Source organism: Symphalangus syndactylus, chromosome 1, assembly GCF_028878055.3.
Source record: "Symphalangus syndactylus isolate Jambi chromosome 1, NHGRI_mSymSyn1-v2.1_pri, whole genome shotgun sequence".
Classification (NCBI taxonomy): Eukaryota; Metazoa; Chordata; class Mammalia; order Primates; family Hylobatidae; genus Symphalangus; species Symphalangus syndactylus.
Window position 1 is genome coordinate 103,572,222 of NC_072423.2, and position 25,262 is coordinate 103,597,483.

The following is a 25,262-nucleotide window of genomic DNA, read 5'->3' on the forward strand; positions in this document are numbered from 1 at the left end:
AGAACAGTATGGGGGAAACTGCCCCCATGATTGAGTCACCTCCCTCCCTCAACACGCAGGGATTATAGGTCCCTCCCTTGAAAAGTGGGGATTACAAATTGAGATGAGATTTAGGTGGGGACACAGAGCCAAACGATATCAGTTGTACAGCTCAGCCCAGTGTTGGAGGTGGGATTTGGTACCCAGGACATCTGACTCTTTCCATTTGTGTATGATTAACTCTGCTTGGCTGAGTTGAAAAAAAGCTTCATGGAAGAAGTGATATTTGAAGTAGGCACGATAAGTATGTTTAATATGTACAACTATTATGACAAGGTTCTTGAAAGAGCAATAAGGACCTCATTTTGGCTAAACTGGTAGGAAATAAGAACGGGAAGGAATATTGGGTCAAGACTGGAAGTCTTTACATGCCTTGCTAAGGAGTTTGAATGAGTCAGCACAAAACAGCATCATGTCATAGAAAACAAACTAAAATGCATACCCTCACTGATGGCAGGTCAGTGGTATCATCTTTAGGCAGAGAAGGCAGCATCCTGTTGCCCCCTTGGCTTAGTCAAAAACAAGCAAAAAAAAAAGGAAGGGGTTATTTTTTAAGAAAGTATGTTTTAATGTTTAAAAGTTTTTTAAAGAATATCTGGTTTTTAAAATATCTAGGTAACAGGACTGTGGCAAACTACTCTGATGTCCTTTGTCACAGCTCTTCGATCCATATCTAATTTCAGCCACAATTATGGAAGATAGTTCTTTGTGAGTTCAGACTCTTCATAGGCTACAGCACCTTATCTCAAGTATGCATCTTTCTGTTTTCTTTCCTCAAGATTTCTCTGATGCAACAGGAGCCTTCTTGGCGTGTAGACACACAAGCATAGACCAAAAACGTGGAGAAATTATCAACCCCAGTGGCAACTTTCAACTATTCAGAGACCACTTGTCCCAGCAGAACTGAGTCCTCATCACAGCAACAACTTCCATAATTCTTCCTGATACTTTTCCTCTTTTCTGCCTCTCTTTCCCTACTCCTTTCCTGCTTCCTGGGATCACTTCTCACGTACACCCACCTTCACCTGCATCTTTCTCTCAAGGTCTACTTTTGGAGGAACCCAGTCTAGATAAAGTCCAAAGACAGAAACAAATGAGATCATTCAGTTTTCCAGAATTTTAAGGATGGTTCCTGCCTTAAGAAAACCCACTATTTAAAAATATGTAGAAAATATATGTAAATTAGATAATTGTTCTTATTGCTAAAGGTTCTTCCCCTATGAAATGTTTCACCACAGCATTCATCTAGTATATTTAAAATATGCTTTGATGTACTTACAACATTTCAAAAACGTATCTACTCAGTAAAGCATAGTGTACTTGCATTTTAATATTGAAGAATAATGTCTACTACTGCATTATATGAAAATAGCTGGATGGATTTTTCACTGGATTTGGAGCTATGTTTGAAATGTTCTAAATTAAAATACATGCTATGTATCATACTTGAGATTTACTTGGGGGGACCTTAAAGAGTTGGGCGACCATCCTCTGGAACACTGACACAGATTTCTTGAGAAGCCCAAGCAACATGCATATCACAGACACGAGGATGCCACAAAGCAGATCAAATAAACAATGGTTTCAAAAATGATTTTCAAATGGAAAGTCACAAAGTCATGAATGACATATTGGGATTTATTCATATCATAATGGTTCATCATTCCCCTGCACTTACAGTCTCAAGCATATGCCAACAAGTTTACGGAATAACATTTAAGTATTGAAGTTGTAAATCTCTACAAGTAATACCAAAGTATTATTAGTCAATACTTTGGTAAAATGATAACATTTTTGCATTTTAACAAGGCTTAATATTACTGTGGTTTGTCCAGCTTTGGAGATTTGAATTAAATCATAAGATGAGTACTATTTATAGTAAGTATTATTTTAGATAGGATTTTTTTAAAATAGAAGTTTGTAGAGATACGTGATCACAGAATCTTGTGAGAAACATCATTTATCTATTCCTCTCATTTTACTGATGGAATCTGACCAGAATCTTTTTCTTGTTGTGTACTTTTTATATTAAAGGCCTGGGAGAAGTTACTGTTTGGAGTTTGTTTTTTTCATGCCCTTGTGCAAGAGAGAAAGAAATTTGGTCCTCTTGGTTGGAATATTCCATATGGATTTAATGAATCTGACTTGCGCATCAGTATCCGACAACTGCAGGTAAAATTAACAAGAAATTGACATTCATGAAGGATCACTATTTATCAGGCCCTAGGCAAATCTTTTGCTTGGAATAACTGATTCACTTCTCCCAACACCACTAACAGGTGGGTAGATGGTAATAACTATGGCTTATGAAGCACTATCTCCACCGGGATTCTTTGTGCTGCAAGTAATGGGAAATCTGATTCAAACTGGCTTAAACCACAATGAAACTCATTACTCACATAATAAAGAGGTGCAGAAGGACACGCTCTGGGTTTGGTTGATTCAGCACCATCACAGTGTTGTCATCGAGGACCCTGGTTCTTTGTCTTTGTGCAGTGCCATCGTCAGTGTTGGCTTAACATTACGTCCCCACTATCCTCTACTTTCCTCCACTTGGTCAAGTCTACAGCTTAGCTCTATCAACAGAAACAGCTTGTCTACTTTCAGCAGAAAAATAATTTATTGAAAGGATATTGGGTAGCTCAAAGTATCACCAAGACAGTTGGAGAGCCAAGCTCAAAGAGGCATCCAGAGTCAAATCCAAAATCACTCTGTGTCTGATAAGGCAGGATCTCTACCCTTGTTGAATATTAGACCCCAGAGCTTGTATGGCTGCCACATAGACTCTAGTCTACTGCAGGCCTCTGCTGTCATGACTACATTCAAAGAGATTCTTTGCTGTTACTAATTTTTTTTGAGATGGGGTCTCGCTGTGTTGCCCAGGCTAGAGTGCAGTGATGCAATCATAGCTCACTACAGCCTTGAACTCCTGGGCTCAAGCAATCCTCCTGCCTCAGCCTCTGGAGTAACTGGGACTATAGGCACATGCCACCATGCCCAGATAAGTTTGTTTGGAGACAGAGTTTCACGCTGTCACCCAGGCTGGAGTGCAGTGGCATGATCTCCGCTTACTGCAATCTGTGACTCCCAGTTCAAGTGATTCTTATGCCTCAGCCTCCCAAGTAGCTGGGACTACAGTTGTGTGCCACCGTGCTTGGCTAACTTTTTGTATTTTTTAGTAGAGATGGGGTTTTACCGTGTTGCCCAGGCTTGTCTCAAACTCCTGAGCTCAGGCAATCCACCTGCCTCAGCCTCTCAAAGTGCTGAGATTACAGGTGTGAGCCACTATGCCTGGCCCCTTGTAAGTTTTTTTTTTTTAATGTATTTTGTAGAGACAGGGTCTTGCTACATTGCCCAGGCTGGTGTCAAACTCCTGGTCTCAAGCTGGGTTACAGGCATGAGCCACCATAGCTGGCCTGTTCTTGCTTCTCTGTACATTAATCCCCTACTTAGTTTAAGGTGGACGCATCTGAGTAGGAAAGCCCAGGTCACAGGTGTAGGCTTTAGCTGTAAGGGAGCTTGGGAAAGTGAGTAGCTGGCCTTTCATACAAACACAGAATATTAATATTTTTCTGGTCTTTTGCTGTTCCGAGGGGCCTTTTTGAAATAGGATCTAATGAAGGGAAAAGAGAAGCATTGATAAAATCTAATTAATTGGTGCTATTAGATTTCAGTCAGGTAGGTTTTTGTAAGGCTATAAGCATTTAATCATATTTACACCAACCTTTTAAAAATTGTTAACACATAATTTGTATAGAAATAGTTGATATTTTATCGAGTCTTTAAAAAATATCAGGGCAGAAACCTTAACTGGAATAAATATGTCCGTTTGAAAATCCTTGTAACAGTTGTTGAGATTGGTGCCTGTGGAATTGTAACTGCATGATGAAATGACATTGATTTTAAACATCGGATTTTGAGACCAATTTAGTTGGTACAGCCTAAGCTTGGAGAATATTTTGCCAAAACCATCATACTGTATATAATCAATCATCTTCTGGCCAAGCCCCAGCCTCCAGCCTCTTATGTCATCAACTTTTCTAGCCCCAACATTGGAAACTGCCAGCATTGGCTGGATCCATGTTTCATTTCTTCAGAAACTGGAAAAATGATTGAGGATTAATCCTTAAGCCATCTTCACCTGGTATGAGCAGGCTGCCTCTCTCCAAAAGGCAGATCAGAAAACTGATGGCTAAGTGGATAGACAGCCAGAGAATGAGCTGTTGGTCTCCACTTCTTGCATATGCCACAAATTTAACATTAAATTCTTGTGAAGTCTCTTCCTTCAGCTTTGGGAGGGAAGGAACCCAGTTGAACACACCCTTCCCCTCCCCCAAAGAAGAGACAGGGAAAAACTTTCCTCTTTTTGCAAATAATTCATTTCCCAAAACGACGACCTTCCCTCTTTCTCAGTCCCCTTTCATATCTCTTGACGCTTTTCTTCCTCTTCAAAACGTGGGAGTCTTACAGGATTAGGCCTTCTTTCAACTTGGTTCTAGAGAATTTAGAATTATCTTTTTCTCAACTGTGCATAATTACTATTAAGTAAACTTCAGGGGCAGGAAAAGCTCTCAACCCACAACTTATACCATCCCAATACATATACTATCAAAAATTCCTGTATATTAGAACAAGTATGGGATCTGGAACTGGAAGAAATAAATTCAGGCCTTCATATTACTTCACATTTACCAGACTGTTTCCTACTCTGCAGAGTTATTGAGAGGTGAATAAGACAATATAAAAACTATGCAAATGATAGTTTTTATTACTATTATTACAACAATAATAAGGAAACTAGAAAAGATATGTATTGTTTGCCAGTGCAACTGTGTCATAGTGTGTGATTTATGCTGTTGCACTAAAGTTTGAAATGGCTTTGTTTTTAATCACATCGTGAAAAGTGTCCTAAACCCGGCACCTGGTTCTCAGCCTTGGCATGATTGGCATTTTGGGCCAGATAGTTCTTTGCTGTGGGCAGCTCTCCTGTGTATTGTCTAGCAGCAGCCCAGGCTTCTACCCAATAGATGCCAGTAACACCCCAGCCCCCACCACAGTTGTGACCATGTAAGTTATCTCCAGACATTGCCAAATGTAACCTGGGGGACAAAATTAATCCCAGTTGATAGCTAGTGCCATAAAACAAGGTTTATCCAAATTCATATGAAAAATACTTGGTAATTTCCATGTCATCTTTTTTTATTAAATGTTTTTCTCATTACAGAAGCAATATGTCTTTATTTCAGAAAAAATTTGAGACACAGACAAGCAATTTAAGATAAAATACTATCACCCAGGTGCAGTGGCTCCACGCCTGTAATCCCAGCACTTTGGGAGGCTGAGTTGGGTGGATCACCTGAGGTCGGGAGTTCAAGACCAGTCTGGCCAACATGGTAAAACCCTGTCTCTACTAAAAATACAAAAAAATAGCCAGGCGTGGTGGCACACTCCTGTAATCCCAGCTACCTGGGAGGCTGAGGCAGGAGAATCGCTTGAACCTGGGAGGCGGAGGTTGCAGTGAGCCGAAATCATGCCACTGCACTCCAGCCTGGGTGACTGAGCAAGACTCTGTCCAAAAAAAACTGACAATCTCAGCTACCGAGAGACAACTCATGATGATCTTTCAATCCCCTTTCTAGATAGATAGATACATACTTAAAATGGAAATGAAGTGAAATACTTTAAGGTTTTTCTTGTTTCATTTTTCCTTTGCTTCAGTTATTTATCAATGAATATGATACAATTCCATTTGAAGCTATATCTTACCTGACTGGGGAGTGTAATTATGGAGGAAGAGTGACAGACGATTGGGACAGACGTCTCCTATTAACCATACTGGCTGACTTTTATAATCTGTACATAGTTGAAAACCCTCATTATAAGTTTTCTCCCAGTGGAAACTATTTTGCACCTCCTAAAGGCACTTATGAGGACTACATTGAATTCATTAAGGTAATGATGTCACCAAAAATAAGGTTAGATTAATGTGTGATTTTTCTAACAGCAAATGGTGAAATGTTCTTCTCTAATGTATAGGTTTAGACAAATATTATGGTTTTAATCAACTTTTAATAACCTTTTTCTAGTAATTACTGAAAATTAGAAAAGTTTGAGTATTCTGTTATTTAATGTTGGTTTTTAACCCTTTTTTGGTCTGCACATGTCTGCCTTATGAATTCATGTATTGTAGGAAAGGAAAAACTTTACCCTCTTATGTTCAGTGACAGGGGCCTGCCAATCAAACGGACAAAAAACAAATTAGCAGGAGAAGAGGCAGTATAGTTTGTATGGATATTAACGTTTTTCTGTGCACAGGAGCTTTGCAGAAAAGGAGTGAAAACCAAACGATGCAGTTGTACTTGGGCATTTACCATTGTAACAGAGGGTGATAAATTGTAGAGAGACATGACTAGATAAAAGAAAGGGGGTTTAGAGTTCTAGGGGCAATACATTGTGGGTAAGTGATTAGGAAATAATATGGGGGAAACTAGTGGAAGATAAGGATTATTCTGAGTGAGGTCTGTTTATACAGACTCATCTCAGTGCCAGTTCTGTCTCCAGTGAGAAGGGTCATTCTCTTCATCCTGGTACAAGAAAGAGAAAATTTATGCCACAAGTCAAAAATGGAAATTGATGCCCTACTTTTAGACAGATAAGGGGAGGGCAGAAACCTCTTTCTGTATCTGTTGATTATTAATTGCCTTCAACTCACATAACCACTATGCCAAAGTAGCATATTTTGGAGTAGCGTATCCTGATCATCCCTTTCAGTATCCAGGGAAAATATGATGCATGCTTAATTTGTTTTCTGGTAGAAACTTCCATTTACTCAACACCCTGAGATATTTGGATTACATGAAAATGTTGACATCTCCAAGGATCTTCAACAAACAAAAACCCTCTTTGAGTCCTTGCTCCTCACCCAGGGAGGCTCCAAACAGACAGGAGCCTCAGGAAGTACTGATCAGATTCTGTTAGAAACTACCAAAGATATCCTCAACAAGGTAATGTTTAACTTAAAATATGTTACTTATAATATAAATAAAAATGATACTGAAATGACAATCTGAAAACTCCATGTACTAGCATTATGATCTTGAGCAAGAACTTTGCTCTCTAAGCATTAGTCTACAAATCTGTTAAATGGTGATAATGCTACCAATTTTTTTAAGTTTTTTGAGAACGTTAAAGAGATCATGAATTTAAATTGGCTTATAAAATGCCTGGCATATAGTAAGTTCTTAGTAACTGTGGTTGTGGATGAGCTAATATACATATGACTTATATACATTAATGTACGTTATGAGCTAATGTACATATATACCCTAGTATTAGCTATTATTATATAATGGCTGAATTAAGCTAATTATCCATTCTGAGAATAATTTGTGACTTCAAAATCTATTCTTCTAGCTCCCTAGTGATTTCGACATTGAAATGGCACTACAGAAGTATCCTGTGAGATATGAAGAAAGCATGAATACTGTGTTAGTGCAAGAAATGGAAAGATTTAACAAGTAAGGATCTATGTCCCTGGTGATTCATAAGGTTCTTATATTAATAAGAAAAATAAAACAAAATAGCGTTGAAGTGTTGGGGCAGCGAAAATTTTGAGGGTGGTATGAAGAGATAATGGGTGATGTTTCTCAGGGCTGCTTCGAGCGGGATTAGGGGCGGCGTGGGAACCTAGAGTGAGAGAGATTAAGCTGAAGGAAGATTTTGTGGTAAGGGGTGATATTGTGGGGTTGTTAGAAGAAACATTTGTCTTATAGAATTATTGGTGATGGCCTGGATACGGTTTCGTATGAATTAAAAAACTAAATGGAATAAGAGAAGGAGAAAAACAGGTATTAAAGGACTAAGAATTGGGAGGACCTAGGACATCTAATTAGAGAGTGCCTGAGGAGGTTCAGCATAGCCTTGCCAGCAAAGATTATTTATTTACTTTAAGTGTTAAGAGTGGCAGTTTGGGGATAGCACCAGGAGATATCAGCTGTGATGGCTTGGAGAAACAGTGTAACCTGGCAGTGTAAACAAGAGCAGGGTATTTATGAGTAGTTGAGAACGGTGAATAGGAGTATGACTAGACAGAAGATAGTAGGGATGACAAGTTTTTTGGGGCGCAGTCTGAGTTGGTCTGGTGTCTGGAATGAGACTGGGGCCTAATAAAAAGGAGCGTCTATACAGGAGCTTAAATGGGCTGTACCTTGTAGCATTCTGAGGACAGGCCTGAATTCTGAGAAGGGCAAGTGGTAAAAGTATTGTCCAGTCCTTTTTAAGTTGGTGGCTGAGCTTGGTGAGGTGTGTTTTTAAAAGACCATTAGTTCACTGAATACTAAGAGCCTGAGGAACTGCTTGGGTGATTTGACTAATAAAAGCCAGTCCATTATAGGACTGTATAGAGGTGGGAAGGCCAAACGGAGGAATTATGTCTGACAGAAGGGAAGAAGTGACCGTGGTGGCCTTCTCAGACCCTGTGGGAAAGGCCTCTACCTATCCAGTGAAAGTGTCTACCTAGACTAAGAGGTATTTTAGTTATCTGACTCGGGGCATGTTGAGTAAAGCTAATTTGCCAGTCCTGGACGGGGGCAAATCCCTGCGCTTGATGTGTAGGGAAGGGAGGGGGCCTGAATAATCCCTGAGAAGTAGTAGAATAGCAGATGGAACACTGAGAAGTTATTTCCTTGAGGATAGATTTCCACGATGGAAAGGAAATGTGAGGTTCTAAGAGGCAGGCTAGTGGCTTGTACTATAGCATAGCCTGCCTTTGCTGGTGTGTGGCGATTAGGCCTGGTGGAACTGCCATCAATAAAACAAGTGTGATCAGGGTGGGGAACAGGAAAGAAGGAAATATGGGGAAATGGGGTGAATGTCAGGTGGATCAGAGAGATACAGTCATGGGGGTCAGGTGTGGTATCAGGAATAATGTGGGAGGCCGGATTGAAGTCCGGGCCAGGAACAATGGTAATTGTGGGAGACTCAACAAAGAGTGAGTACAGCTGAAGGAGCCGGGGAGCAGACAGTATATGTGTCAGGTATGAGGAAGAAAATAGATCTTAGAAGTTATGAGAACTGTAGAGAGTGAGTTGAGCATAGTTTGTGATTTTAAGGGCCTCTAAAAGTATTAGGGTGGTCGCGGCCGCCGCACGCAGACTTGAGGGCTAAGCAAAACAGTAAGGTCAAGTTGTTTGGATAAAAAGGCTACAGGGCGCAGTCCTGGTTCTTGTGTAAGAATTCCGACTGCACAGCCCAGTATTTGGGCTGTGGGTAATGAAAAAGGTTGGGATGAGTCAGGGAGAGCTAGGGTAGGGGCAGTCTCTAAAGCTGTCTTCAAGGAACGGAAAGAAGAGTGGGGAAAGGATTTAGGATCTATGGGGTCAGCTAGGTTTCCTTTGGTGAGTTTATACAATGTTTTTTGGCAAAATCAGGTATCTAAAGTCGAAAATATCTAACGATGCCTAGGAAGGAAAGGAGTTGTTGTTTTGTAGAAGGTGCTGGGGTTTGAGAGATCAGTGGGACACGATCTGCAGAGAAAGCACATGTGTTTTTATGAGAATTATGCCGAGTTAGGTAACAGATGAGGAAGAAATTTGGGCTTGACTGAAGTAATGGGGGCTGTCTGTGAAGGCTTGCGGCACTACAGCCCCGGTGATTTGCTGAGCCTGATGGGTGTCAGGGTCAGTCCAAGTGAAAGCAAAGAGAGCCTGGGATGAACTGTGCAAAGGAATAGTAAAGAAAGCATGTTTGAGATCCAGAACAGAATAATGGGTTGTGTAGGGAGGTATTGAGGATAGAAGAGTATATGGGTTTGGCACCACAGGGTGGATAGGCAAAACAATTTGGTTGATAAGGCGCAGATCCTGAACTAACCTGTAAGCCTTGCCTGGTTTTAGGACAGGTAAAATGGGGGAATTGTAAGGGGAGTTTATAGGCTTTAAAAGGCCACGCTGTGGCAGGCAAGTGATAACAGACTTTAATCCTCTTAAAGCGTGCTGTGGGATGGGATATTGGCATTAAGTGGGGTAAGGGTGATTAGGTTTTAATGGGATGGTAAGGGGTGCATGATCGGTCACTAAGGAGGGAGTAGAGGTGTCTTATACTTGTGGGTTAAGGTGGGGAGATACAAGGGGAAGATATTAAGGAGGCTTTGAACTCGGGGAAAAGGTGGCAGTGAGGTGTGGCTGTAGCCCGGGAATAATCAGGGAAGCAGATAATTGAGTTAAAGTGTCTCGGCCTAATAAGGGAACTGGGCAGGTGGGGATAACTAAAAAGGAGTGCTTAGAAGAGTATTGTCTAAGTTGGCACCAGAGATGGGGAGTTTTAAGAGGTTTAGAAGCCTGGCCGTCAATACCCACAACAGTTACGGAGGCAAAGGAAACCGGCCCTTGAAAAGAAGGTAACGTGGAGTGGGTAGCCTCTGTATTGATTAAGAAGGGGACGGACTTACCTTCCACTGTGAGAGTTGCCCGAAGCTTGGCGTCCGTGATGGTTTAGGGGCTTCTGAGGCGATCGGGCAGTGTCAGTCTTCAGCCGCTAAACTGAGAAGATCTGGGAAGGAGTCAGTCAGAGAGCCTTGGGCCAGAGTTCCAGGGGCTCTGGGAGTGGCTGCCAGGTGAGTTGAACAGTCCGATTTTCAGTGGGGTCCCGCACAGATGGGACGTGGCTTAGGAGGAATCCTGGGCTGCGGGCATTCCTTGGCCCGGTGGCAAGATTTCCAGCACTTGCAGCAAGCTCCTGGGGGAGGAGGTTCTGGAGGAATGCCTGGCCGCTGCGGTTCAGGCGTTTGGAAGTTCTTGTGTGCTGGAGATGTGGCTGGGGTTTGTCTCACAGTGGAGGCAAGGAATTGCAACTTTTTGCTATTATCGTACGCCTTGAAGGCAAGGTTAATTAAGTCCTGTTGTGGGGTTTGAGGGCCGGAATTTAATTTTTGGAGCTTTATTTAAAGTCGGGAGCAGATTGGGTAATAAAATGTATATTGAGAATAAGACAGCCTTTTGACCTTTTAGGGTCTAGGGCTGTAAAGCGTCTCAGGGTTGCTGCCAAATGAGCCATGAACTGGCTGGGTTTTTCATATTTGATGATAAAGAGCCTGAACGCTACCTGATTTGGGAGAAGTGGGATAAAGAAAAAGGAGCATTAACCTTGACTATGCCTTTAGCTCCAGCCACCTTTTTAAGAGGAAATTGCTGGGCAGGTTGGGGAGGGCTAGTCGCAGAACAAAACTGTAAGCTGGACTGGGTGTGAGGAGGGGAGGTGATAAAAAGATGATAAGGTGGAGGAGCGGAGGCTGAGGAAGAATTGGGACCTAGCTCAGCCTGGCGAGGAGCAGCCTGGGGAGGAGGGGAAAGGTCAGATGGGTCTGTAGAAAAGGAAGATTAGAAAGACTCAATGACGCTTGGGGTTGGGACTGAGGGGACAGGTGAGAGGGAAAGAAGGAGGGTTTGGGACGAGTCGCATTGGGAACAGAGACTAGGGAGGGAACAACGTGTAAAAGAATGCCTGGACGAGGCCGGGCGCGGTGGCTCACGCTTGTAATCCCAGCACTTTGGGAGGCCGAGGCGGGCGGATCACGAGGTCAGGAGATCGAGACCACGGTGAAACCCCGTCTCTACTAAAAATACAAAAAATTAGCCGCGCGTGGTGGCGGGCGCCTGTAGTCCCAGCTACTCGGAGAGGCTGAGGCAGGAGAATGGCGTGAACCCGGGAGGCGGAGCTTGCAGTGAGCCGAGATTGCTCCACTGCACTCCAGCCTGGGCGACAGAGCGAGACTCCGTCTCAAAGAAAAAAAAAAAAAAAAAAGAATGCCGGGACGTCAGGCACCTCAGACTGCCTATTTTACGACAAGAATTATTTAGATCTTGTAGGATGGAAAAATCAAAAGTGCTGTTTTCTGGCTACTTGGAACCACTGTCAAGTTTGTATTGGGGTCAAGTGGCATTGCAGAAGAAAATAAGGCATTTAGGTTTAGGTCAGGTGTGAGTTGAAGAGGTTTTAAGTTCTTGAGAACACAGGCTAAGGGAGAAGAAGGAGGAATGGAGGGTGGAAGGCTGCCCATATTGAAGGAGGCAAGCCCAGAGAAAAGAGAGAGTAGAGACACAAAGAGAAGGGGTGGGGGGTGCTTGCCCCCCAGGAAAGTGGAGAAGGGGTAGGGATACGGAGAGAAGGGGTCGGGGGGTTCTTGCTCTCCAGAAAAGCAGAAAAGGGGTAGAGACACGGAGAGAAGGGGTTGGGGGGGTTCTGCCCCTCAGAAAAGCGGTACTTGCCGCTAAGGGTGAAGGACCAAGGCAGGCGTCCCTGTGTGGTCAGACGCCTCTGAAACGTGGGTGAATAATCAGGCAGGCATCCCCTGCGTGATTAAACACCAAGGGAAGACTGTCTTCCCGAGTCCGTGACCAGCGCCGGAGTTTTGGGTTCATGGATAAAACGCGTCTCCTTTGTCTCTACCAGAAAAGGAAAGGAACTGAAATTGAGAGAAGGGAGAGATTGAAGTGTGGCACCAAGATTGAAAGGAGAAAGAGGTTGAGGGATAGTAAGAGAGGTTGGAGAAGAGAGTAAAAAGAAGGCCGCTTACCTGATTTAAAATTGGTGAGATACTCCTTGGGCTGGTTGGTCTGAGGACCCGAGGTTGTAGGTGGATCTTTCTCATGGAGCAAAGAGCAGGAGGACAGGGGATTGATCTCCCAAGGGAGGTCCCCCGATCCGAGTCATGGCACCAAATTTCACTCGCGTCCATGTGGAGAGACCACCAAACAGGCTTTGCGTGAGCAATAAAGCTTTTAATCACCTGGGTGCAGGCGAGCTGAGTCTGAAAAGAGAGGTTTTGTCAGTGAAGGGAGATAGGGGTGGGGCCGTTTTATAAGATTTGGGTAGGTAAAGGAAAATTACAGTCAAAGGGAGGTTGTTCTCTGGTGGGCAGGAGTAGGGGTCACAAGGTGTTCAGTGGGGGAGCTTTTTGAGCCAGGGTGAGCCAGGAAAAGGAATTTCACAAGGTAATGTCATCAGTTAAGGCATGGACCAGCCATTTTCACTTCTTTTGTGGTGGAATGTCATCAGTTAAGGCAGGAACAGGCTATTTAAATTTCACTTCTTTTGTGATTCTTCAGTTACTTCAGGCCATCTGGATGTATACGTGCAGGTCACAGGGGATATGATGGCTTAGCTTGGGCTCAGAGGCCTGACAGCAACCATCCAAAGTCGATAAAAACACACAATGGTATTGAGCTGAAAAGACTATTAAATCTTATCATTTCATTGGAATTTTCCCCTTTTAAAAAGTTCTGGCCAGGCTCAGAGACTCATACTATCATCTCAACTCTTTATGAGGCCGAGGCAGGAGGATTGCTTGAGCCCTGAAATCCCAGCTTTGGAAACATGGCAAAACCCCGTCAACAAAAATTTAAAAATTATCCAGGCGTGGTAGCGGGCGCCTGTAGTCTCAGCTACTTGGGAGGCCGAGGTGGGAGAATCGCTTGAGCCTGGGAGATGGAGGCTGCAGTGAGCAGAGATCGTGCCACTGCACTCCAGCCTGTGTTACACAGTGAGACCTTGTCTCAAAAAAAAAAAGAAAGAAAGAAAAAGTTCCATATCTTCTGTCTCAGAAGAGAGGGTATCTTTTTTTTTGAGCTGGTGTCTCGCTCTGTCACCCAGGCTGGAGTGCAGTGGCAAGATCTGGGCTCACTGCAAGCTCTGCCACCTGGGTTCACACCATTCTCCTGACTCAGCCTCCTGAGTAGCTGGGACTACAGGCGCCCGCCACCACACCTGGCTAATTTTTTGCATTTTTAGTAGAGATGGGGTTTCACCATGTTAGCCAGGATGGTCTCTATCTCCTGACCTTGTGATCCACCCGTGTCGGCCTCCCCAAGTGCTGGGATTACAGGCATGAGCCACCACACCCAGCTGAGAGGGTATCTTTTAAAATGTAAAAATGATGATGAAAAGAGATCTGTTATTACTGGTTAAAAATATTCATTAATCATAACTTCTCATCCATCTGTTAACTATTCTTCTTAGGAATTAGAGACAGAATAAACATTAGCTAGACCTATGTGTAGTCACATCTTTTGTGATTTTTCTGCTACCTGGCCAGGCACGGTGGCTCATGCCTGTAATCCCAGCACTTTGGGAGGCCGAGGCAGGTGAATCACCTGAGGTCAGGAGTTCAAGCCCAGCCTGGCCAACATGGTGAAACCCCTTCTCTACTAAAAATACAGAAATTAGCTGGGTGTGGTGGTGCATGCCTGCAATCTCAGCTACACAGGAGGCTGAGGCAGGAGAATTGCTTGAACCTGGGAGGGGGAGGTTGCATTGAGCCGAGATTGTGCCACTGCACTCCAGCCTGGGTGACAGAGTGAAACTGTCTCAAAAAAAAAATAAATACATACATAAATAAATAATATATATATGTATATATATACACATAGATATACACACACATATATGTATACACATATATACATATATACATATACACATATATACACATATATACGTATACACATATATACACGTATATACGTATACACATATATACACGTATATACGTATACACATATATACACGTATATACGTATACACATATGTACGTATATACGTATACACATATGTACGTATATACGTATACACCTATATGTACGTATATACGTATACACCTATATGTACGTATATACATATACACGTATATACATATATATGTATATGTTTATATATGTATATACATACATATACGTATATATATACCTATATATATATATAAAAACACCTGATGCCTTAGTTAATTCAGCATTTCTTATATAAAGGTTATATTTATGTATATATAATAACACACTATCTCTCAGCTGCTCAGGCTTCTAGCCTAAAAACTCTCACTACAAGTATATTTATGGTGTTCTTAACAAGTTGGGCCTAAGTGCAAGTAAAGCATTTGCAAGTGTATAAATGAATATATAATTTATGTTTTCTTTTTTTTGAGACGGAGTCTCGCTCTGTCGCCCAGGCTGGAGTGCAGTGGCGCAATCTCCGCTCACTGCAAGCTCTGCCTCCCGGGTTCACGCCATTCTCCTGCCTCAGCCTCTCTGAGTAGCTGGGACTACAGGCGCCCGCCACCACGCCCGGCTAATTTTTTGTATTTTTAGTAGAGACGGGGTTTCACCTGGTCTTGATCTCCTGACCTCGTGATCCACCCGCCTCGGCCTCCCAAAGTGCTGGGATTACAAGCGTGAGCCACCGTGCCCGGCCAATGTTTTCATGCAGTGTTTCCTTAGTTTCAGCCATTGCACGACATCATTACAGCTTTTTCATATTTGCCTGTCACCTGAAATATTATTTACCTAATATTTTTCCTTAAATCATTCTCTGCTTAAGTTAGCCAGGTCCTAAGCAAAAATAGCCAGAAAGCAAAAATTTTGATATGCTAGTTGTATTACTTTCTGTATTTTAAAATATGTATGTAATGATTAAAATGAAAAATGTTCATACATGTATCACTTAACATTACCTCACGTACCACCACATGGGAGATGACACATTTTGGGAAGCAATCCCATAAAGCTGGGAATGAAATTCCTGCTGTTCTTCTTCTGGAAAGACTGTATGTTGATATCATCATATATGTTGATGACATAATTTCTTTCATTGCAGTTTAATTATAACTATACGTAACACTCTACGGGACCTTGAAAAAGCTATTAAGGGCATGGTTGTGATGGATTCTGCATTGGAGGCACTCACCAGCAGCTTACTTGTTGGAAAGGTTCCAGAAATATGGGCCAAACGTTCATACCCAAGCCTTAAGCCCCTAGGAAGTTACATCACAGATTTCCTAGCCCGGTTGAACTTTTTACAGGTAAAAGTGTGTGTGTGTGTGTGTGTGTGTGTGTGTGCGCGCGTGCGTGTGTGTGGTAAAATACATGTATAAATATGTAAACTATGCAGACATATGTAAAATTTTATTTTTTGGGTTAACTGGGGAGATATTAGTTGTTGGCTGTGGTCACTTGAGTGTCTCTGAGTTGAATGAAATGTGATGAGTAGCTTTGTGATTGATGAAAATTTTAGAATATTGAAAAATACATACATTTCAAAGTACTGAGTGGAAAATTAAAATTATACTTCATCCAAACCAATGTAATATGTGACATTTATATTTTTCAAAATTCTAAGTTTGTGGTTCTCGAGACCAAGATTCTAAGTTTGTGGTCCTCTAAGACCACAGTTTAAAGTTGTCTTGTGATTTTAATACTGATGGTAAGTCAAAAATCCTGAGGCTTGGATTTTTTTTTTTTTTTTTTGAGACAGGGTCTTGCTCTGTCATCCAGGCTGGAGTGCAATGGTGTGATCTTAGCTCATTGTAATCTCAAAATCCTGGGATCCTCTTGAATAACTGGAACTACAGGCATGTGCCACCATACCTGGCTAATTTTATTTTTTGTAGAGATGAAGTCTCACCAAGTACCCCACGCTGGTCCCTCACTCCTGACCTCAAGCAATCCTCCCACCTTGGCCTCCCAAAGCACTGGGATTACAGGCCAGAGGCTTGGGTTTATCAATAATTGGCCATTGTCTTCAAATCAGTGCCTCTTATCTCAGAAAACCAGGGAAAAGATGAGTATTTTGAATGCCCCCTCTGCCCTACCCCCAGCATAAACATCAGACAGAACACTGCTTTTCCTTCTCAACTCCACTGCCTGCCCCCATTCTATGGTTGATGTTTATGAAGGAGTATGGAGTGGGGAGAATCCCAAAACAATTTTTTTTTTGGAAATTCACAAAAGTATATGATCTTTCAGTGTTCAGTTGCCTTTTTATTACACAAAAGCTTTGTTTCACTGTATAAGGTAATCATAAAATAACCAGTGCTTGTAAGAATGTAGAGGGACAGACTTTCTCCTGTATCGCTTTAAAATGTTTGCCAATCTGATAGGTCAACCATATCTTGCTGTTTCCGTTTGACTTTCTTTAATGACTGGTGAGCCTATGCTTCTTTAGTATGTGTGCTTTCCATTTGTGGTGTGTGTGGGTGTGTGTGTGTATTGTCAATTCATATCCTAGGCCCATTTTTCTTTTGTATTATTTGTTAATTTATAGGAGCTTTTCATGTAGATTATATGTTTAACAAAAGGAATAATATAAAACAGAATACTGAAAAGGTTTCCTCCATTGTTCTCTTACCCTTACAGACACTATAGTTCTCTCATTATCTTTCTCCTGGACTCTTCTTTACCTCCTAATGGTTCTTAGAGTTAACAAGTTAAGCAAATGAGTCATCTGAATTTTCTATTATTTCTGTCTTGGGTGCAACTGACTGGGACCAGCATCATGGTCAGTAAAACAATTTACCAAGACAGTCGTAGGTAAAGAAAGGCAGATTTATTAGAGAAAGTATGAAAATACATTGCAAGAGTGCAGTGGGCAGCACAGCAGAGAAGAGGCTATCTGCAAAGAACCAGGGGCTGGAGGGAGGTTTTGTAGGGTGGTGCTAGAGGGGCTACGCCAAACGAGGTGGTGCTGCTCAGGCTACAGGCAGAGCAAGGTATTTGGAAACAAGATGTGCTAGTGGATTGTCTGTAATTAGACATTTTTCAGAACAATTGTTCTCCCCCACCTGGGGCCCTTTCCTTGTTGTTACTTATCAGGACTCTACACTTTCCTCATTTCTCTCTCACTGTTCACCCTATCAATCTCCTTTTTAGTCAGTTCAGGCTGCTATAAAAAAGCAAAATAGACTAGATAACTTAAAGAACAGACATTTATTTTTCACAGCTCTGGCGGCTGGAAAGTCTGAGATCAAGATGCCATCATGGTCAGGTTATTGGTGATGGCTCTCCTGGTTCATGATGAGAGAAAAAGCCAGAGAAAAATGTCTCTTCTGTTTCTTCTTGTAAGGGTGCTAATCCTATCATGAGGGCTCTACCCTTATGACCTAATTACCTCCCAAAGGCTCAATCTCCAAATACCACCTTGGAGAACAAGGTTTCAATCTATGAATTTTGGAGGAAAACAAACATTCAGTCCAGAGCATCTTCACATTCTCTCCTTCCTGTGCCTTTTTTTAAAAAAAACTTTTTGCACACTGCCTAAAATCCCAGCATAAATCCTGATCTAACACTTAACTATCTTTGTGACTTTTAGCAAGTTACTCATCTTTCTGTACCCCAGTTTCTTCATCTGTAAAATGAGAGAAATAATATTCAACTCACTGTTATTTTATAGAGTAAATGAGGCAATACATATGAAATGTTTAGCACAGTGCCTGGCATGTACTAAGCACTTAGTAAACGGTAGCTAATTCAGAGATAGTGCACGTAGCTGACCACAGACACTAATGACACTCTGGGATAAAGGAAGCCACGGGCGAGTGGGTTTTCTAAATGCTTGCCTTGTGGGTCTTTTACAGCTTTCTTGTGTTTGGTGCTTGCTCTGCCTGGTTTTGCCCTTATCAGACTTCATCTCTTTCTCTGCCTCTTCTTCACCTGATAGCTTGTACTGTTGCAGCATCTCCAGCAGCAGTTTGTTCTCTTCCTCCTAGGGAACAAAACTGGCTTCTTCCCAGAGTGTATTGCCTGCTCAGAGACAAAGTCCATTTCATTGATTCATCTGTTCATTCCATAAATATGAATTGAGACCTCATTTTATCAAAGCACCTTGTTGCGTGTTCTGTGATAAAAAGATAATTACAACAAAAGTCCTGCCCTGAAGCTGCCAAGAGCTTACAGGGAGACAAGCCAGGTATCTAAAGAAAATTAGTACACTATAGTAAGGGATGTTCCATAAAAGACTAACATGTAAAATGCTCTGGGATTTCAAAGAAGGGAGAGAGTTCTTATGGCACAAGAAAGCAGAGATTGTTTCATGGATGAGGTAGTATTTAAGTGGGATTTAAAGAATGAATGGTTTAGATACTGCAAAGAAAAGAAAAAGAGATCGCTATGTAGCTCGTGGGATAAAAGGCACTGTACCACGTTGGATTGATTCCATTATAAGTAACAAAAATTCTGACATAAGCAAAAATAAAGTTTGTTCCCTTATGTAACTGCAAACTCCAGGAGCTAAAGTGGCTTCAGGTAACATTTGAGCAGGGTGCAAACACGGATATCTTGTCCTGGCTTCTTGCACTTCATCTGTTGTCTCCATTCCCTTTGGATAAACTCCATTCTCAGGCTGTCATCTGATGGTAGCAAGATAGCAACAGCAACTCTGGCCTCACATCCACACAACTTTGAGGAGTTGAGAGTGAGTCTTTCCCCCAAAAGTCCCAGCAAGAGTTTCTGCATCTCTGGCTTTGATTGGGTCACATGTCCATTTCTGAATCAGTCACTCAGGCTGGAGGTATGACTGGCCAGGTGTGACTCACCAGCCTACCCTGCAAGGCTAGGTGGAGTTATACCACCAGATGTGCCTGGGCTGAGAAGGATGGTATCACTTTAAGATAGGCAGGAAAACAACAAAAGTCCACCTGGCACAAAGAGACCAGCAAATAATCCAGTCCCTTTAGTCCAGTCCAGATTAGAATGCAGGATGCCTGAAAGGAAGTGAAAGAGATATAATAGAACTGAAAGTACATTGGGGCTGGATTGTGAAGTATCTATGTTTTTGGTTTGTTTGTTTATGTGAAGTATCTTGAACAGGAGACCAAGAGGCTTAAGCTTTAATTTGGTGCATCACTGAACAATTTAGTAGGTCACTGATGCTACACTGATGCAAGATGCTACATCTGATCCAAATTCTGCATGGTGAGTTATATTCTGGCAACATTCTTCTGGATAGATTGAGCAGAAAGGGAAGAAGCAAGAAGACAACACGCACTGGTACAGAAACAAGACCATGAATAGCTGAACTGGAGTGAGGGCAATGGACACAGAGACAAGGGGTTTAAGAGGGTTAAGGAACTGGGGGCCGGGCACGGTGGCTCACACCTGTGATCCCAGGACTTTGGGAGGCCAAGGTGGGCAGATCACTTGAGGTCAGGAGTTCCAGACCAGCCTGGCCAACATGCTGAAACCCCATCTTTACTAGAAATACAAAAATTAGCCAGGCATAGTGTTGCACGCCTGTAATCCCAGCTACTCAGGAGGCTGAGACAGGAGAATCACTAGAACCCAGGAGGCAGAGGCTGCAGTGAGCTAAGATCATGCCACTGCACTCCAGCCTGGGTGACGGTGCACGATTTCATCTCAAAAAAAAAAAAAAAAAAATAGAGTTAAGGAACTGGAATCAACAAATGAGGTCTGTAATTAGACAATGTGTAAGATGTCTTAAGGATGGTTGCTTTTGAGTGGGATGATATAATAAAGCGTCAAATAATTTACATTTGGCTTTTGCAGAAGATTTGACTCTTCAAACTATGTTTCATTCACGTTAATGCTCAAATTGTTTTGAGTTTTCCAAGAAGATAGAAGGGGAATGAGGTAGGAGGGCCAAGGTAGGCTGTGTGTTTGATGTCAGGGAAGAGGGACTCGTGATGGAAAATGTGGGCAACATAAGCAAAAACCAGAATCAGGAATTGTACATCACGTGGCACTTGCATAACTTTAAAAACTGACGTAATGTATTTTGTTTTCCCTGTATAGGACTGGTATAATTCAGGAAAACCTTGTGTGTTTTGGCTGTCAGGTTTCTTTTTCACTCAGGCCTTTTTAACTGGAGCTATGCAGAATTACGCCAGAAAATATACCACCCCTATTGATTTGCTAGGATATGAATTTGAGGTATAGTAACTCCTTAAAGTCAACAGTATATCATTACATTAAGTCATGTATTTAAACCGAGTTTATATATTGTAACCCATTGTAAGCAATTTTACTTCATTCTTTGTGTTGTAAGAATATGTCTTGCTATCCCTTAGAACTTTTATATATTGCAATATTTGATTTAAATAATCCAATGCTGTTCTTCTACTTTAGCAAAAATTATTATGAGGTACAGTACAATTTGATAAAATACTTCAAAAAGAAGTACTTTTATACTTTTTTACAAACTATGGCTGAAAAAATGTATAGTTTAACAAGCTATTACACAATAGAGTTTCCCTGAATGTGTTCTGAATATTTCGCTAATGTGTTCTTTATGAGATGAAGTTGTCTGGAGAGGATCACTGCTAGTGTGTGCCTATCCCTTCAGGTTATCCCATCTGATACATCTGACACATCACCAGAAGATGGTGTTTATATCCACGGATTGTATCTCGATGGCGCACGCTGGGACCGAGAAAGGTCAGTGGTTTCAGCTGCCAGGACCTCTTCATTTGTAGCTGAATCATAGATAAGATAAGCATTCTGCTGCTTTAAAAAAAAAAAAAAAGTCCTCTTTTTAAGGCAAGTAATAATAATATCAGAACTCTCACATAAATCATTAGTCAAGCTGGGGCAACTGATGAGTTGTTATTTTTTAGGTCCTGAATAATTTTTAGTCAATATTTCAGTAGTCTTATTAGTAGAAAAGTTAGCTAAAATTATTTTCCTGCCTATTCCATTTTATAACAGTTGCCTTCTATTTTGTAATGTGTAGGACCACCTCACTTTTAAACAGTTTACAGTTAGTTATAATGAAGTTCACCTTTCTGTTAGTGAATGGGAAACGTTTTCTTGCATTTTGATGATATAATAAATAAATATTTACAATAAATATTGAATTTCCTGCTTCACTGAGGAAATTAAGCAATACTATTCTTGTTTAAAATATATGGGATAGAGAGAAGGAGAGAAAGTTTCCCCTGGAGCCCTGGCCTCATGGACAGCCATTAAAAATTGGCAGACATCGATATGTGTCCACTGTTTACCCTTTGCCTTCCCATCATTGTCTTTTGTTTCTCTCAATTCTTCATTGCCATTGTCTCATTTTCTTTTTTTACATTTCTTTTTCTCTATGCCTCTAGTCCTTTCTTTTAGTAAAAGCCAATATCTAAGTAGCAATCTGTTCTTAGAAGCAAATTTCATGTTATTTCTAATAATTTGTCAATTTCTCTTTACAGTGGATTGCTTGCTGAACAATATCCCAAACTTCTGTTTGACCTGATGCCCATCATATGGATAAAACCAAGTAAATATTCTCTCAACAAAATTTATTTGAAGTTTAGGGAGAATAAGGATGGATATTATACACTGCTCCCCAAAATAAGTTTTTGCTCAAACCTTTTAGGATCTAGCTCAATTATAATAAACATTAATAGAATATTTACATTAGAAATTATTATCTCTTTGTGTGTATGGCATTTATATTATTTTGGGAATACCATGCTGCTTTTTTATGCTCATAGCCTATGGGATATGTCATTCTTTTCAGCCCCTCCCCCCACTTCTACAAGAGGGTTCACAGATTGAACAGCTGCCCATCCATATTTTGATTCTGAATTGCCTTTGCACATTGCTCAGAGGCACAAATTAGCTTGACACAGTCTTCAGCTAGTGACTAGCATTTTCTGGCTATAAGAAACTGCTAGGCCTAGGAGCCAGCCAGGTGCCCCAAGGCATATATGTTGCCAGCCACATGGGGTGGGGGCCAATTTTGCCCCATTTAGGAAACTGCTTGCTCCTCCCCTGCTTCTGCCATCATCATCTTTCTAAAAGTCTGGAAAAAAAGTCTCATTCTTTTGTTTTCTCTTCCCTAACTTTTTAATTCTTAAATAACAACAATTTCTTAAATGAGAATATTTACCGATCACCCAGAATCACCATCCAACCTATCAAATATTCTCATTATGAATGTGGTTCAGTTATAACTATGAGAAATGTGACCTTAGTTTGGAAAGACTCTTAATATCTTATATCTGGCTTTTTGGGGATTGTATATAGTTTCTTTTCGTGAATTGGTAAGAGTTGGCGTGTTTTTCTTATTATTTACCTGCTAAAAACAAATAGAAACGTCAGCTTCTTCTAATGTGTGGGTTTCTTGGATTAGAGCTCTAAGCAGTTGTATTTCTTCTTTTGAGTCTCCCCCACTACCTATACTGTATTTTATTCCTTTTTCCCTCCCTTCTCATTTTTCCCTCCCTTCTCATTCTTCCCTCCCAAATCCTCTTGAGTTTTCTCATGCCTGCTAAGCAGTCACAACTTTAAAGTCTATTCCTGTATTCCACACCTAGAATCATGCACCATACGAAATACTTGCCTTGGGCTGGGCGCAGTGGCTCATGCCTGTAATCCCAGCACTTTGGGAGGCCGAGGCGGGCAGATCATGAGGTCAGGGGTTCCAGACCAGCCTGGCCAACATAGTGAAACCCCGTCTCTACTAAAAATACAAAAATTAGCAAGGCGTGGTGGCAGGTACCTGTAGTCCCACCTACTCAGGAGGCTGAGACAAGAGAACTGCTTGAACCTGGGAGGCAGAGGTTGCAGTGAGCCGAGATTGTGCCACTGTACTCCAGCCTAGGTGACAGAGTGAGACTCAGTCTCAAAAAAAAAAAAAAAAAAAAAGAAATACTTGCCTTGTTTCACAACCGTAATACTGCATGTACTGTAAAAAAAATATATATGCTGTAAAACCTTCATATATCTCAAGTATGATCTTAGATTTAGTTCTGGCCATTTTATTACAAGATAAATAGTTCTTTTCGTACCAATGGCTGTTTTTCCCTTTATCAAATGAATATATTTCTTTTTTTTTTTTCAAGCTCAAAAATCTCAGATTATAAAGTCGGATGCCTATGTCTGTCCCCTCTACAAGACAAGTGAACGTAAAGGAACTCTTTCCACTACGGGACATTCTACTAACTTTGTCATTGCAATGTTGTTAAAAACAGACCAACCTACACAGCACTGGATCAAGCGCGGGGTTGCTTTGCTTTGTCAGTTGGATGACTAAATTGGACAAATTTATAAAACATCCAAAAGTTTAAAAAAAAAAACCTGTCCTACTTAAAATATATATATTATAAAACCAAGTATCTTGGTGGTGTTCTTTTAAATGGTCTTTGCAAACACTCATTGCATTGTTCTCCTTTCTGAGGAGAACTTTTTGAAGTTTGATTGTATGTGAAAAATAGATTTTGGGGTTAAATGGATAAAATTTAACAAATATCAGGAATTATCTCCTTCACAAATGTTAAGTCATTCCTTCGGCTTCAGTATAGTTTACTTTCCACTCTCCTACCTAAAGTAATTATACAAAAATATTTCAAATACATAAATTAAGAAATTATAAATATGGAAAATATTAAAACAGTTACACAAGTATACCTCTTTATTTCTTACCTCTAAGACATCGGTTCCATTTCTCACTGCATCCTTGTGACTAGGAAAAGAAACTCAAAGCTGCGAAGTTGGCCTGCAAAGGCATAAGATGGCTTGAGGGCAGTCTGAACTTCTACACCTGCAGTGACAGCGTGCTGCTCCGCATTTGCTTCATATTTAATTTGAAATGTCAAGTGGTCCCTTTGCTTTTTTTTAGTGTATATTAACAATTTAAAAATATTTCAACAAAACAGAATTTTGGTCAAAATTTTATCTTGTGTAGAGTGAATTCTTCCCTTAGGATTCCAAGGACATTGAAGGCCACAGTTCTGTAACCCAAGGAAAATGTCACAGCTACCTAGTGAATCTAGTACATTGGGACAGTCACTTTGGACAATTGGGTCAGAGCAAAATGTTTGGGTTCTCTTAAATGAAAACTTGATTGTGGTTTGCAGTGGCTATGTGCATGAATTCTCTTTGCATGGCCAACCCCCTGCAAAAGCATTTTATTCCAGGAATAAAATATTTAATCCTTTAAATTTGATGAATGTAGCAGTGAAGAAAAGAGATCATGTTTCCAAAAAGAGCTAAACCACATGTAAAAAACAAGGAGAATGTGCCAGACTGTCTTATGATGAAGTATTTATAGTAAAGCTATTAATGGAATGGTCACTACAGGGGAGAGGAGATCCTAAATATAAATGAAAATTCTGAGGCTTACATGTGTTAGTCCTTAACAGTGAAAACTTCAGTGCTGTCCTAGAGGATAAAACAAAAGGTAAAAAGTCTTTGAAATGTGACCAAAGGTATTCTATGCTAAAACTGACATTTTTCTTTTAAAACCATTTAGATATTGCCTAGTAAGATACATTTGTTTTTACTACTGCTGTATCTATGTTGTAATTATGAGAATACATTTGTTCCTATAACATGTTTATTTTTAATGTTTATTAAGTAAAATATTATTTTCAGCATCACACTCACTGTGTGTATGAAAGATATTATTTTGGATGAGTGCTACAATCACTGTGAAAGACTCACAAGCCAAGTTGAACAGAT

General features: G+C 41.0%; 1 protein-coding gene across 1 annotated transcript in view; it reads left to right on the plus strand.

The window, feature by feature from the left end:
- The window catches only part of DNAH12 (dynein axonemal heavy chain 12), a 278,772-nt gene extending 254,858 nt beyond the window's left edge, over nt 1-23,914 (plus strand). Inside the window, exons 67-75 of the mRNA XM_055273198.2 lie at nt 2,074-2,211; nt 5,758-5,991; nt 6,855-7,043; nt 7,453-7,556; nt 15,679-15,883; nt 20,607-20,744; nt 21,157-21,248; nt 22,007-22,074; nt 23,645-23,914. Of these exons, the coding sequence (XP_055129173.2) occupies nt 2,074-2,211; nt 5,758-5,991; nt 6,855-7,043; nt 7,453-7,556; nt 15,679-15,883; nt 20,607-20,744; nt 21,157-21,248; nt 22,007-22,074; nt 23,645-23,835 (1,359 nt within the window). The 3' untranslated portion in view covers nt 23,836-23,914. The remainder of the gene's footprint in view (nt 1-2,073; nt 2,212-5,757; nt 5,992-6,854; nt 7,044-7,452; nt 7,557-15,678; nt 15,884-20,606; nt 20,745-21,156; nt 21,249-22,006; nt 22,075-23,644) is intronic.
- Nucleotides 23,915-25,262: the final 1,348 nt, after the last annotated feature.